This window comes from Falco cherrug, chromosome 6 (genome assembly GCF_023634085.1).
Source record: "Falco cherrug isolate bFalChe1 chromosome 6, bFalChe1.pri, whole genome shotgun sequence".
Taxonomy (NCBI): Eukaryota; Metazoa; Chordata; class Aves; order Falconiformes; family Falconidae; genus Falco; species Falco cherrug.
The window spans coordinates 65,517,725-65,533,866 of record NC_073702.1 but is presented as its reverse complement, the minus strand read 5'-3'; the positions used below and the strand labels follow the sequence as shown (position 1 = coordinate 65,533,866).

The 16,142-nt window shown below is 47.5% G+C and overlaps 1 protein-coding gene across 1 annotated transcript; it reads left to right on the top strand.

Annotated features, from left to right (window-relative positions):
• The first annotated feature begins 7,551 nt into the window (after positions 1-7,551).
• GPR6 (G protein-coupled receptor 6) lies at positions 7,552-8,758 on the top strand. The gene has a single exon (XM_005445716.3). The coding sequence runs from the start codon at positions 7,605-7,607 to the stop codon at positions 8,595-8,597; it is 993 nt and encodes a 330-aa protein (XP_005445773.3). The 5' UTR covers positions 7,552-7,604; the 3' UTR covers positions 8,598-8,758.
• Positions 8,759-16,142: the final 7,384 nt, after the last annotated feature.

The window sequence follows — 16,142 nt, the reverse complement described above, 5'->3', positions numbered from 1 at the left end:
TTTTGGAAATAATAGTGAAAACCTGATAGTGTATATTAAAAGGCCATTCTAGTGGTCATCTCAGGAAACAGGCCCTTCTGCCGGGATTACAGAGGTTAAGCGCTTGTCCTTCTGCCTGGAAAACCACTCATTTATGGTCTACATCAGCAGGAGCATTTGCTTAGAGGGGTCCAGACCTGTGAATATTACACTGCTGAGCTCTGCCCCTGCATTTGGTGCTGCCAAGACAAGCATGTGTTCACCTGTGGGGCAAGGAGAAGTGGAGCAGGCTGGGTGCCTGCAGGAGGGTGATAGTCTTTGCTTGCTGCCAGCTTCTCCAGTGGATTTTTCCCAGCCTTTTCTGCTGCCTTGGGAGATGTAAGCATCTCTGCCCTGTAAGCACCCTGCAATGCTAGTAACTTCAACCTTGCCATCCTTTACCTTTGTTTTACTTTTATATTAAAGCTGACACCACCAGAAAAAAAAACACCAACAAAAACCAAACCCACAACTTTTCTGAGAATTTACAGTTCTCTTTTACTGCTGCAACTAAATAATCATCAACTTGTTTCTTGCTGGCAGGGACCCAGGCTGTTGAGCAATAACAGGCTTGTTTTGAAGTTGCTTTAATTTGTTCTCATAGAAGAAATGTCTTTGCTAAGTGTTGCCAAGCTGATATGTAAAGAAATAAGAAACTATACTCATATCTGGAAGACTCAAATAAAATATATAAAGCACCTAACATTATAATAAGAGTACAAACATATGTAGATGCTATTGGTATAAACCTGAGTCATTAATGTCTCTAGGTAATGTCTAATTTGACATCTAATACATTTGGCTGGGATGTACGGATTTGTGCCTGTGATACCAAATTCCCAGGCCAAGCATCCCAAGACAACATTCCCACTGGCGGGCAGGGACCTTGCTCTCCCTGTGCTGAGCCCCACTACTGAAGGTACAACCTGCCCCTCTGCAGTAGCTCTTGGCCCACTTTCTCACCATTAACAAAAAAGATCCTGTCTTTTCTTCTGTGTCTTTTTAGGATGTGATCTTCTCTGATGTTTAGGATTTCTTACAGTTTAGTGAGTCAAGCCCAGGCAGTGTTTCTTTGCTACAACCTTGTAATTAGGAAGGTTAACTGAGCCCTAGAAGAGTGCCTACGGAGATGATACAAACTCCATCATTGGAGTTTTAAAGGATTTTTAAGGGCAAAATGAAACCCCATCCATCAGGGACAGCTGAAGTGCAGTTGATTTTGTACTGGGGCTGTGTGGAAATGTACCACAGCAAGCACAGGAAAAGAAGCCTGACTACAGCCTCACAGGGTGAGTGAAGATGGAGATTTTGGTCCTGTCTCAAAGTGGAAATTTCTGTATTACATGTGGTGACTGCTTAATGCCATGTAGTTGTTGACTCACATTTTTGGTAGGACATGTAGGTAATTCATTCCCGTGGGAAAAGTGGAGTAGAGAATCAGACCTCCCCCTCTGTTCTACAGGGACTTGTTCAGTCACTAGTTGAGGACCTAGAGGGCTGTCTCTGGACAAATGTTCTCTCCTAGGTTTTAAAAAAATGGATGGGTAAACCCTGCTCAGGTCTCTAAAAGCAAGGACATGGCTACCGATTTTGGGGAGAGAGTTCTAGTACAGATCCTTCCCAGTCAGAGGTGCAGCTCTGCTTCCTCGGCACGTCCCTCTGGCCAACTCCACAGAGGTCAAGGCTGAGCTTATTCCCTTTTCCATCTGGATCCTATTCTGAGCTGTACCTGCTCAAGGGATCCTCAGCATTGGGATCCCTGGCTTAGAAACAGATTTTTTCCTATTTTGTGGGATGCACATACCTTATTGTAGTTCACCTTTATAGGGACTGGCCCACAAAGGCAGTTCTATGCTGCAGGCAGGGAAATTGCTCATGGGTGACGATGGGGCTGTCTTCTTGCAGTTTCTGAGAGAGCAGTTTCACAGAGGAAGATGGGCATAGTGCTTTTTCTATGATGAAATTTATTTTTAGCTTGCATTCTTCTATCTGGAAAAACTGTTCTCAAACTCAATATTAACTTTAATGAAAAAAATATATCTGCACTATCCTGTGTAGCAACTAACCAGAAACTTACAGGATCACATGAAACAACACAAATATTTTAGTGAAATAAATTTGCAGCTTCTTTTCACAAAGCTGCAAATTGTTAGGTAAACTCAGGACTTCCTCACTTTCAGATGTGCAGAAAAGTCCTTGAACAATTCAATAGCTAGTGTGAAGCCATTTAAAAACTTGAGCAAAAAGGTTTTGGAAAAGTTTAAAAGAATTAAAACAATAAAAGACCTTGTTCTGCTGCACTTGGTGATGCATCTAATGATGAATAGTCTTTGCCACTGCTGATTTCTTTGCACCAACAGAACAAGCAGGACAAGGAAGGAGAAGCTGCAAAATATGTGTATTTAGCTTCAGTATATTCATCACCAATCTCTTGAAATAAACAGAGTGGACCAGAGACTATTGTTTTTTAATGAAGATAAGCAATGACCACGCCTTTCCTCATGAACTCTGTACAAGTCCATGTGCAGCTCTTTTAGCATCTAAGTGTTGCTGGCAACAGTTTTTTCCTTTGGAAGCTAAGCCAGGTCCTCTGGCTTAGCCTGGCTGGCTGATGGAAGTGGGCTGACAGATGTGGAGAGTGCTGAGCAGATGTGTAGATCACTCTCATAGCCATGAGGTCCCTACCAAAAATGATACAAAAGCTCAAGCAGCTGAAAGAAACCACCTTTGGGTGAGCACTCAGAATAGGCATCTCCCAGGGGAGAGTCCCTGCCTGACTAAGCTTAAGAGGTCAAAGCTGCATCAAAAACTCATCCCATCAGAAGTGGAAGTAGTAGTAGGAGAAGGGCTCATGGACTGGGACCATGCCGCCCTCAGCCACAGGCAGAACTGGCAGCTGATGAAACTGTGGGATGGGGCAGGGAGAGGGGAGGCTGGGTAGGAATCCTACCCTACAAAGGAGAAGGGGTGGAGGAAGACTCTCACTTTAAATTGTTGCAAAGTCCTTTGAGAGCCATAAGCGAAAGCTCAGAATAGGGTTCACTATGCTCCCATCTATTTTTCTGTACATATCTGCATTTACATTTTCTTCTCACTGAAAAAGAAACGCATGATAGCTCAAACTCTGCAGGTTTCAATCTAAGGGTCAGTCTGAATTAATCCCTAATGATAAGCATTTGTTACACTACTTGAAACAGATTTTCACCTTCTTATGTGAAGTTTGTCCTTGTACTTTCTGCTAGTGATTCAGAGACCACGTAAAACGTAGTACCGCTTTCCAAAGCACCCATAAAAGCCTTTGGATAAATGCAGCTTTGTGAATGCAACAGAGTAAACCAGGATTTTCATCCCAAGCGTGTGCTAGAACAAGCATGATAGTTGTGTTCATGTGTGTTTGCAGTCCCATACAGCCTTACTGTGCAAGTAAAATAGATTTTACAGACATGCAGGCTGTTTTCTGGACTGTATCTGCATGAGGGACAGAGCAGGCAAGCAGCTCCAGACTCATCAAAGGGGACTGATGGTACCGTGAGCACTTCATTAAGAAGCACAGTCAAGGACCATGTGGGAAACACGATGTGTGATGGAGAAATGGGACTGTATAGGATGCAATTGAAATTTTAAATGGTGCCTGAAGTGCTCTGTGGTTTATATCATCAGTAGGTTTTGCAATTCAGAATGTTTGCAGGTAGACACCTGTCTAAATCTGAAGGATCAGCCAGGGGGTATTATTAAGGAGGACCTAGTCATTGGTGACACCAGCTGATGAGGCTGAGTTCACCAAGTCAGGAAAATGACAAACTTGAAAGGTGCCTAAATGGATTACTGTTTAAAACATCTTTTCATGCCAGCTGCATAGAAATCTCTGAAATGTCAGCGCTGGTTAGCTCACCATCTGTGTTAGCCCCCTCCTCTCGCCTTTATTTTAAGGCTTTTTTATGTTGCCAGAAGAAAAATGACTCTTCAATATTTTCTGCATGTTATTGGAAAGATAAATTTTGAAGTGCTTATTTTTTTTTTGGTTCCAACCCATACAATGTAAAGCACATTTAATAATACTTAACCTTGACTCAGCCTTCTTATTAATCATTAAAGAATAGCAACTATCAAAACAATCCATAGTTAACTGAAATTAAGTAATCACATATTAAAATTACCTTACAATATTGCTCAGCTCTCAGAACAGATGGAGAAGTCAAGCAGAGTTTTTAGACTGTTTATTTCGGCAACTTTTTAATTTTGTTGCTGTTTAATTTTCAGAAATTTGCTAAGATAATTACTGAGTTATATCATACGCTGTGCTTAGGTATGCACTGCTGAAACATAGCTTTTTATTTTTATATTCTCCCATGAGATCTGCGGATCAGTCTCAGCTAGGAAGCCAAGATGAAAACATCTTGATGACCGTGCAGGATGTCTGGCCAGACTTCTGTCTCCGCTGCTCCTTATGGACCTGTGGCAAATGAGGGTGGCTGTTAGATGCCAGCTTTATCAACTCTTTGAATCCTTTTTTCCCCACAACTAGTTAAAATCAAGAACCAACCAGATGGCTCACCTTTTATTGGAATGAGTGATGCAAGAAGCTGTACTAAGAAGATAAAAGGCCTATAACAATAGCTCTGGAAATCCAAATGGTTCCCAATAACCATTTTAGTAAGTGTGGAGTTGCCACTAATCCTGCCAATTGATACTCAGCAATTTGAGGGAGATGAGGGAGATGCACAGCACTGCTCGTTGAGCTCAGTAAGAACCTGGCATGGACTGTAAGAGCATCCCTCTCTTGAGAGGGTAAAAGTCTGGAGAAATGCAGGGACTAAAGAGCCCAAACTACTCAGAAAACACCTGACAGCAAGCAGCAAAGTCAAGCTGTGCACATGCATCTCCCTTTCAGAGACACAATGCTTCAGCAGTTCTTTCACTGAGTGAAATATGTGACAACAGGGAAGGGGTATGAGACTGGACTGGCTCAAAGATTAAAGACTCTTTCTGCATCTTACTCTGAGATCCTAATGCTCTCACAAGGTTTCACCACACATAAAATTAATTTTGCCTTGATAGCATGGGCTCTCAAGGTTTTCAGTTAAGGAAAAAGTATTTGAGAACATAGAGGTTTAAAATTATGTATATGCAGAATATAAAAAGCATACACTGCCTTACGGTACATATGCTATTACAGAAAAGACCTGCCATATACTTGTTTCCCAGAGGCAATAGGCTGCTCAATGATGTGACAAATCACCCTCAGTCGAGACCTTCCCCACCACATTTCATTACTGAAAAGCAAATAAATGACATGTTTCTCTCTGTGTTTTATAGATGCCACAAAAATACCGCAGGTCTTACAGTTTCATTGAGGAGCCCAGCTGGTTCATGTTTGTGAACACAACTTGCTAGGTTTGAATGGCACCAATGTTACCCATTTTGAAAAATGTTTGGAATAATTTATTCTGTCACAGCCATTTTAATTGATGTTGAAATAAGCCGGCTCTTGTTTGGGGGCTAGATTGGGGGATTTCCTCTGGGCAAGTCCAAAATTTTACTTTACCTGGGATATGACCTTACTTTCTTTTGCCTTGCTTTGTAGCATCCATTTCTGCATTGGGATTCTTGTGGTCTCAGCCTTAATCCAAGCTAGTTTTAACCGTACCCAACCTGTTCCGCTTGGCAAAGGGAGTAAGAGAATGCCGCATTTTCTGAACTATAGTGGGGGTACATGACCAAATGCTTGAGCCATGTAGACTTGCAAACCCTTCTTAAACCTTTTTGCAGCCAGTTTTGCTGCAATTACAAATGTTGTAATGCCTAGACAGGCATGGGACAATATATGGGCAGTGGGACACCACACAGGACAAGGGGCTGTGGGCACAAGTTGCAGTGAAGGGAGGTCCAACTAGCTAAAAAAGAAAATCTGTACAGTTGGGGGGTGAAGGACAGGCACAGGTTGCCCGGAGAGGCTGTACAATCTCCTTCCTCAGAGGTATTCACTCTGGGCTGCACAAGACCCTGATGAAAACCTTCACAGGGCTGACACTGTCCCTGCTCCAGGCAGGCGGCAGGACCAGACAGGTGCCCCAGACCTGACCTCCACCAGTCCCTTGCAGATTAAACCGTTCTGAGATTCATGTGTCAGAAATCCCGGAAAGCAACGGCTTCGGTCATTTACAAAGTGTTTGCAACTTGTCTTGGCAGCAGTGCTTAGCCTGCAGGAGGGTGTGGATGGCGGTGGATGTAAGAAATTATGTCCCTCTAATTCCCTTCGCATACGCCTGCCTTTTACTGTGGCAGGCCTGGTGCCTTCTTCATTCGGACTGTCCAAGACAGTAAGCGTATTCTCTTCTAATGGATTTTTCAAAATTGTGTCTACATGGTTTGCATGCTGCTCCCATAACCAAGAGGTCATTTTATTTCCATATTCTTTTGGTCAGCAGTTGGAGAAGCAGCGCGCTCTCCCAGCCGGGGCAGCATGGGCAGGAGGGCAGGCGTGCCCACCAGGCAGCTCTGCAGCAGCACATCCCTGCCGCTTCGCCCTACCTCGGTTTTTGGCTTGTCCCCTTGCGGGGGGAAGGCACGTCGCTGCGGATGGGAACTACCTGCTGCCCACGGCTGCCTGATAGGGGGTTCGGTAGCGACGGGCCCGAGAGGATTGCCCTTCGCGCCCCGCGTCCCGGGCTTTGGGGAGGCATCACGCCGGCTGCTGGCGCGCTGCGCCGCGGGAGCCGAGGCGGGAGCTGGGCGTGCTCGCCTGCGCGCTTGGGTCTTCGCTGCTTCGACCGCCTCGCCCGGGGGGGCTCAGGAAGGCGCACGGGGGCTCTCGCTGGTGAGCGGGTGGTTGACCCTGGAGCCCCGTGCGGGGCGGCAGGGGTGCGGCGGGCTCCCTCGCGGCGCCGCACGGCCTGTTCGGCAGCACATGTGCTCGGGGCCCGGCAGCCGAGCCGGGGCGGCGGGCCCGGGGCGCGCACAGACCCTGCCCGGCGCGCACTCCAAGCGGGGCACCGGCTGCACGGCGGGAGAAACAGCAGCAGCGGGCGAGGGGCGACCCAGCGCTCCCCCGGCCAGCCCCTGCCAGGGCCCTTCGCTCCCCCCTCCGCCGCCCGCGCCCCCGAGCAAACTCTCCGGCACCGGGGCCGTGCTGCGCCCCGGGCTTGCCCCGCAGCCGAGCGGCCGATGTTGGGGACCGGCTGGCCGGCGGGGACCCCCCTGCCTCCGCGGGACCAACCCAGCGCGCCCCACCGCGCCCCGGCCTCGGCTGGCCCCGCCCGCTCGACCCCCCCTTCGCCGCTGACGTCAGGGCCGCGCGGCCCCGCCCCGCCCCCAGAGGCCGCCCGCTCCCGCGGAAGCCGCGCCGGGCAGCGGGCGGGGCGGGGCGGGGCGGGGCGGGGCGGGGCGGGCCCGGGGCGAGGCCGGGGGCGGGGCGGGGCCGGGGGGCGGGGCGGGCCCGGGGGGCGGCCCGGCCGGCGCGAAACTTCCCCGGGTTCAGCACCACAGACAGGGCGGGCGCGGCGCCGCCGCCCGGCATGCGCGCCCCTCCGCCCCGCCGCCCCGCCGCCCCCGCTACCCGCCTCTGCCCCCGCACAGCCCGGGCGGCGATGGAGGCAGCGGCCGCCCTGAACGAAAGCGGAGCTGCAGCCCCGCGGCTGCCGGCCGGCGGCGGCGGCGGCAACGCCTCGCTGGAGCTGTCGTCGCGGCCCCCCGCGCCCGCCGCCCTCAACCCCTGGGACGTGATGCTCTGCGTCTCCGGCACCGCCATCGCCTGCGAGAACGCCCTGGTGGTGGCCATCATCTGCTACTCGCCCGCCCTGCGCACCCCCATGTTCGTGCTGGTGGGCAGCCTGGCCACGGCTGACCTCCTGGCCGGCCTCGGCCTCATCCTCAACTTCGTTTTCCAGTACGTGATCCGCTCCGAGACGGTCAGCCTGCTGACGGTGGGCTTCCTCGTCGCCTCCTTCGCTGCCTCCGTGAGTAGCTTGCTGGCCATCACGGTCGACCGCTACCTCTCCCTCTACAATGCCCTCACCTACTACTCGGAGAGGACGGTGCTGTGCATCCACACCATGCTGGCGGGAGCCTGGGGGGTCTCCCTCTGCCTGGGGCTGCTGCCCGTCCTGGGCTGGAACTGCCTCCATGACCGTGCCGCCTGCAGCGTCGTCAGACCCTTGACCAAGAGCAACGTGACGCTGCTGTCCGCCTCTTTCTTTCTCATTTTCCTCATCATGCTCCATCTCTACATCGAGATCTGCAAGATCGTTTGCAGGCATGCCCACCAGATCGCTCTCCAGCAGCACTTTCTGACTGCTTCGCACTATGTCGCCACCAAAAAAGGAGTCTCTACCCTCGCTATAATCCTCGGGACATTCGGAGCCAGCTGGCTGCCGTTTGCCATCTACTGTGTAGTGGGCAACCCCGACTACCCTTCCGTGTACACGTATGCCACGCTTCTACCTGCTACCTACAACTCCATGATCAACCCCATCATTTATGCCTACAGAAACCAGGAAATCCAGAGGTCCATGTGGGTGCTCTTCTGCACCTGTTTTCAGGCTAAAGTGTCCTTTCGCTCCCGGTCCCCCAGTGACGTCTGAGTGACTTTTCTCTCTGTCGTACTGCACCGAGTGACAATCTACCCAGTGAACTCTTACAGTGCCTGTTCTAAACTTCAAACTACGTCGTGAAGTCGTTGGAAACATGCTTAAGTATTAGCACTTTATACATGTGTGTATCTGAGAGTGGTTCAAGGTATGGAATTTTGGGTTCCGGGGCGTGGGGGGTGGGGTGGGGGAAGTAGTTGTATATAAATTTGCACATCACATTTGTAAAGTGAAGACATTCCGATACTGCTTAATTATAGCACCTTATTTCTAGCTGCTGACCTGCCAAAACAGTGTTGCCTTTCGGAAGGGCAGAAGAGAAAGAAAGGAGTGTTTGTGTTGTATTTGTACGTGTGTATGGGGGGGTGGGGGGGTGGGTATGTATGTATGCGTGTATCTATACTTTGCTGCACAATATTGATAAATTATAACATTTTGTATACAAATAAAAATGCATAAGATGTATCATAACTTTGTGTGTTTAGATGCTTTTGGAAATAAGAGAGCTGGCAAATTTGCCAGTTGAGCAAAGTCTCTGCTTACTTTTGAAAGCTCCCCATGTAATTCTGCCTAAACAGATCATCATTTACTATGGCGATGAAATACTGCACCAAGAAAGGCACCTTCCTGCTTGCTTGTTTTGTTCTCTTCTGTTGTCTGACAAAGGGAGAGTAATGAAGAGTGAAAACTTCTTTTTATTCTCCAGCAATGAAAGAAATAGAAATCCCAGTCAAAAAGGCTGCTAATTACAGTTATTTGCCAGGTTTCCAGTAGCTTTCATCCTCAAGTTATAAGTTAGCCAGCCCTTTATGATAATGCTCCATTAAAAAGTTATCAAGGTGTGGGGGAAAACTGGACTCTAGGCTAGGCTCTGTTTTCCTCTTTGAGTCTAACACTGGAGGGGGGAAAAAAGGTAAAAGGAAAAAAGTCACAGTCTTCTTTCCTAAAAGCCTGTAAAATGCCACAATAAATTGACTGTCCTTATCAACTGCAGTTCTGAAGGGAACCTGAATTGTTTGTCCTCCTACTTTTTTTGGACTGTGTGCTGCAGAAAAATCATTTAAGTGCATCTTGCTGTCTGCCTGTCTCAGAGCAGTATGCAGTTTTCTGATAATCCCACGGCTTAGTGGCTTCAAAGAGCCTATCAGAGGTCAATGTCGTTTAGAGTTCAGAAACATTTCTTCACTCAGGCTCACATTCACTGGCGACTGATTTATTTAGGACAATAACACGTGCAGCAGATTTCAGAAGCAGTGTTGCTGCTTATTTATTTATAGTTATGCCACATTTACATCCTGGTTACTTTATAGTATATCACGATCACAATTTGTATTTAAGGGCTAAACCAAATTACTTTTATGTGCATAGTACCATATAAAAAGTTGGAACTAATGTGTTTCCCAGCTTATGTATGACTGGGCAATGCATCAAGCATTTGCTTGCTGGAGCAGCTGGGGCCACAGGGATCCAACAAGCCTCAGTAAGGCTGTGGGTCAGTAATGCTGTATTTGTGTGAGTGCAAGTGTTATGAAAACCAGTATAATTTCACTGATAATACAAAGATACTTCATTTTTAAAAAAGAAAAAAAACCCAACAAAAGACCAAACAAACAGAAAAACCACAACCCACCCTGTATTGCAGACTCCACTAGCTTCGTTCTTTTTATCAATTCTAATAATCACAAATGTGACATTGCAACTGATTAATGCCTTCAGGCATGCAGTTCACCAGGGCACTGCTGCAATGATCTTACAAATATCATTTAAATCAGATTTTATGATAGGTCAAAATGCTGCTGGGACTAAGAACTGTAAATTTGTTAGTGAGAAATAATTTCACTCTGGCCCCTCTTTTAAGCCCTCATGTCATATGCTATGTCTAAGCTAGTAAGTAAAAGAGGGCAAGGCCTGCCCGCTAGCCCTGCTCCGGGTGGCACAGAGCCTGCCTACGCTCCTTTCCCCCCGTAAAGCCAGGGACCAAACCACTGGCTGGAGCGTGCTGGCCCTGCTCTAGGAACCTGCACAGACTCAGCCAAAGATGCTGCATCACCCACAGTAGCAACTGCTGAGAGAAAAGACCAGTGAGTGCCCAGGACTGGTGAAATCTGGCAAAACTTTCTGGTAAAACTAGAAAACCAGCCATCTGCTAGGCTTTAGTCTCATAAATCTTTGTTATTCCTGTGTGGACCACAGTAAAACCACAGGACAGGGTTGCCATAGGTTCCCTTACCGAGTGTTCCCCACAGGCAGCACTCCACACCGGGATGCGGGTCCTCACAGACCAGCGCTGAACCTGCACCCAGGTGTGAGATGCTGAGTAGGACCTGAGAAGGCTCCTAGGAGCCCTGTGCAGGCTGTAAAAGCCCCTAGGAGAAATTTCTTATGTGTACTTTTAAATCCTGAAGTTAGGGAGACAGAATCTGCTAGAGACCACCCCTGATGTCACATCCCTCCATTAACTCTGTCAGGAACTGTGCATCACGGATTTTCACCATAAATTCATTAAGCAGTAACAACTTGTATAAAAATCAGATATAGAAAACTTAGATGGAGAGAATCCTACTTTAGCAATAAACCACTCAATCCAGGACTTAGGTGAGTTACTTTTTCATTTTTAGACCAGCATGTTACTTGCTTTGTTTCATTTTTTCACTATATGACAGCATTTTCAGTTTAGTATTTTCCCCAATGATTTACTGTACCTACAAAATAAAGCTGGATCCCTCCTTTTAAAAGCATGATGCTTTTAAGGTATTTTCCCGAGCATTATTCCCCTCTTCTAGCAAATGTGGGTTACAGTGATCTTAGCCATTCATTTTGCTGGGACAATACAAATGTGTGTGGGGTTTTTTCTATATACCACATTCAGAAAGCTTTTACTGACTCATAATTTCTGGGAAAGACTAAGGCAAAAGAGTAGAGGGTATTTCAACAGGTTTTGGTTAGCCCTGAGAGTGGGGTTGACGTCAACTCACTTGCAGTAAAACATAGCCTTTAGTTTTCAAAGTGAGTCCTGATCTGCAGGGATACCTGAGCAGAATAACATAAAGCAGGCTAAATAATCTCTTGTGTCCCCAAATAACATCTCACTTTAGAAGAAGAGCTGCAATTCCTGATGGAGGAAGTCCAGGAATTCTGTGTAGCATGATGCCTGTATTTTCCTTGCTCAGATTCTTATCAAAACAGCAGCCATTTCTTTGAGAAAACGGTGTTACATTGGCAGTACCTGGACCCACAAAATCCTCCTGTTGTCAGACAATAGCACTTCTACCTTGGTCATGAAATGATCTGAGGAGGACAAAAACTCCTGCAGCCCCCATTGCCAGTCTCTGGGCAGTGCATCACGGTGACCGCCACGCAGCCCCGACAGGGAGCCAGCTAGGGGGACAACCATGTACCATGTCTGATCTTGTATTTCCAAATGTCATCAGGCAGTTTTGCCAGCATGGAGACTGCAGAACTGCAATAGAAATTGCCATTGCCACTGGTGAGCATGCATCTTTCCTTCTCCCTGAGGGCCCGTGCACTCAACGGTTTTTACGTTCTGGTGCAGTCTGTGAGAGGAGAAAACACACATTGGTTTAGGTGCAAGGATCAGGCCCAGTGCTAATGGTATATTATATGTAGCCTTTACTGAAAATGGAAATGACATTTCCTGCTTTACCACTCTTAAAAATTCTTGAGCTTATTTTGAAGTAGATAAAATAATGTCAGTCTTGGTCTGAAGAGCTCCCAGCCTGCTCCAGCTGAAACCGGTGATGCCCTGCTGCACCTCAGCTAAGGTAATAACAGCCCCTCATCACAAAAAGTCACCGTTTTGGGGCAGGAGGTCCTCGGCCTTAGCTCCAGTGTTCGTTAGAGACCAATGGTTTATCACTAACCTTGAAAACTGTATGGGACTTGCAGTGCCTTGAAAGGCCAGGTCCTGGCAACCTGGTTTGCGTGATGTACCACTCTCCATGATCAGCCCCCTCATTCCAGCGGGGGCAATTACAGGAGGAGCCCAGCTCTGGTGAGGAAGGCTGGTGGGGAGCTGGGCAGAAAGCCCCCCACAGCACTCGCTTTTCTACGGGGCTGCTGCCGAAGTCAGCTGTGTGGTGGTGGAAATGAGACCGACTCTGCAGGCTGCTTTGTATGAGTCACTGGATATTAAAAAGCCAGCTGGATTCAAAATCACAGGTCAAACAAAACCTCTTTATTTAGCTAAGCAAACAAAAGGAAAAAACACTTTTAAACCTGAAAAGTGGGTCTGTACATATTTTTATCAATGTAATGATCCACAGGTACTAAGTAACACCCAGTGAAGCACTAGAAGCTCTAATCTCCATTCTGCCGCTCTCATTTTAAAGGGATAATTTTTTTTCATGAGGTAAAAATAATTTCTGACAGTGCAGCTGCTCCTAAGTTCTTCAGATACCTTTTGTGGTAGTCATTTGAAAAGAAAAAAGGACGAGGGGAAACAAAAATATGTGATTTCTCCTTCTTGCTGCTTCCTGACAGAGACATGCAACTTGGAGGGCTCACAGTTCAGCTCTGCACGGATGAGCACATCTGAGGCTCACCCGAACCCCTGCTGGGCTGCCTTGTTTGGGGGACACTGAGCTGTGAGGTGTCTCCCCTCTGCCTGGTCCTCATCGAGTGAACATCTCCCTGGGACCCAGAGCAGCAGCTCCCAGAGCAGCTCCGGAGCGGCTGTGTTTTGCTCAGGAGTGCTGCACAGAGCTCCCCTGGGTGGGAAACCAACCTTAGCGGAAAATGCCTTTCACTGCCCTCTCGATGTTTAAACTCTTTTCCTCTGACTACAGAAAGCTCTCCTGGGGAAAACATTCCCCCAGGGGCAGTTTCAGTTATTGAGGGCAGCAACTCGGCATGGAAATAATCCAACTGCTGCTGGGGCACCTGGAGAGCCGTAAGCACTGGCTCAGCACTGACAGTAGATGTGGCAACCGGTTCAGCGGAGGCAGGGCTGCTCATGTCAGCTCTGTCTGCTACAAATGACAGAAAGCAGTGGGAGGTGAAGCAATGGTGTGGTCTCTGTGCAACATCCACACAGCAATATACAGCACAGCCCGATAGTGAAGGGGGTTTTCCAGCAGATTCCCCTACTTTTTTTTAGTATTCTACTTTGTTGGCATAATAATACAAGTGGTGGAAGATAAAAAGCATGAGAAAAGACAAATATGCTAATATCTGTGTTAGGAGAAGAGCGCAGTGGTTCAAGGTATGACACATAACATGGAAACACAGCTCCTCCAGCAGGTACCTCAGATGCATTAGCTGAATGTGGTGCACACTTCCAGCAGTGGGTTGGTGTGACACACAAGGCAAAAGATCAAAAACATTTCTTCATTGCAGCATCATTTGAGTTATAATCAATCCTAGACCCCTCAAGTGGACAACTACAAGAGCAGAGCAGGCAGATCCCTTGAGTTGCCCAACCTACCATACAGCCTTGTGAAGGAATGAAACACAATCCAGCTGAGAAGTTTAACCGTGTTCAAAAGCCAGGGTGAAAGGTGGACCTTTCACCCTGCTTTTGAACACAGTTACACTTCTAGCCGCAAGCCCAGGCTTTGCAATCACCTACTAGACAACATGCCTCTTCCATCCTCTGCTTCCCTCTGTGCCCCTGACACAAAGTGCTGGGGCAGAGCATCTCTGCATGCTCCCTCACACCTCCCCCTGTGGCACAGGCTTTCTCTCCACCCAGGCAAGACCAGAGCAGGAGCCAGGCGCTGAGGCCATCGCCCCCTGCATCTGAGCACAGCCAGCCTTGGTTAGCCCAGAGTCCTTGCTGTTTTCCCTAAAAAATATGTTTTCCTTTGTTTTCAAACAAAGGAGCCACTGTTTCTATCATACATGTTTGTGTCCCAAGCAGGAACATTTAGCACTCAATTCTGGTGTATTAAATGCATGAAAAAGACCAAAAACATTACACACACACACACACACACACCAAATTACAATTTCTTAATGGTACAGAAACCTATTGGTGTTTGCTGGATTTTCCTTGTCTTTCCATGTGCTTTATGTCACTCACACTGATGGACTGCTGCACTACTGCGTTATCTGACCGGAGCTCTGGTTCATGCCTCCACATCTCCAGAAAGTTGCACCTTGTTACGGGTCTTTCAGTTACTGGAACATCTCCTGAAGGTGCTGCTTCCTACAGCCGTGTGAGATGACGTGAGTTTGCTCTCGATCTCACTCACAGCTGGTACGGTGTCAGAACCTGGCTGATGAGGAAAATAGCTTGGAAAATACCTGCCAGTGTTCGAGTGTGCTTTGGTTCCCAGCTTTTGCCCGTTGCTGGTGCCCACAGGCATTACAGGAGGTTTTGAGTGGGATCAGGAAATCTGAATAACTGTTAAGGGAACTTTTTTCTGAATTGAGCTGTATTTTTCTACACGTGCATTTCTTTATAACTAAGTAAATAGGAGTTACAGTTTTGTAATCAAGAAAAAGAAACAGTACCGTGTGAACTGGCCTCCTGATTCTGAGTTTATCTACCTCTCCAGCTTTGTTCAGAAAGGAAAGAGGACCTCTCGTTTTCCTTGGTCAATGTGTAAAATCCATATGATGGCAGATTTTAAAAGCTGTGTCAGCACTTAAAAGTGAGAATTAGATGCTTAGGATCAAAATGAGAAAAATCACTTAAGCACCCATATTCCTAAAGGTGGCCACCCCAGCAATCTTGTTTACTGACTGGACCTACAAGTACCAAATCAATCAGCTGCTGTATATTTTTATCCTCCGTGCCTTGTACCCAGGCAGCAGAACGTGCACAGGGTGCTTTGCTTTTTCACAGCCCAAGCAGCCTAGAAGCTGCTTTTTCCCCCTAAACTCCACGGGGACTGAGAAGCTCTGTGTCTTTACACCTGTGTATCCTGTGTGGCTCCATTTGGTAGGAAAGCATGGGAACAGCCTGTGGGATACGAACGATCCAGGTTTTTCATCTCTGCAATGGCCAATGTTTCCACAGGCTTAAGTTCACTCCCACAGAGGAAGGGGCTGAGCCCGGGATGTTTGCAGAGAGTGGGGCTTTTTTATGCACTGGAGGTTTATCAGCACTGTTGGAAACACTTGTTTCCCTAGCACAGGGTATTTTGGTTCAATGGTGTGAGGCTGACAGAGGCAGGCTGGCTGTGATGCTTCAGGCATGGGGGATGGATGGGGTCAGGAGGAGGCAAATGGGTTCCAGGGGAAGGAAAGAAATTATGAGTTGGGGGAATACTTTCATGTTTTTTCTAGCTCCTGACTGGTTTGAAACAAAGTTATTTTCCCTGGGAAGGAGTTTCTCCAAGTGGTCTCCTTGTTGTGTGATTGCTTCAGTTTGTAGCTTAATTGAAAGACTAAGATTCTTCAGGGAAGGTTTGGAGAAAGGTTTTTAAAACATGTTTAAAACATCTGTCTTTCTTGAGATAAGGCTTATTTGTATGGATCCATACTCATTTTCTCACCAACAAGATGACGGCATACAGATTAATAATCACACTTCAAACCAAGGCAGAAGGAGAGTCTCTGGGAACATTCTCCAAG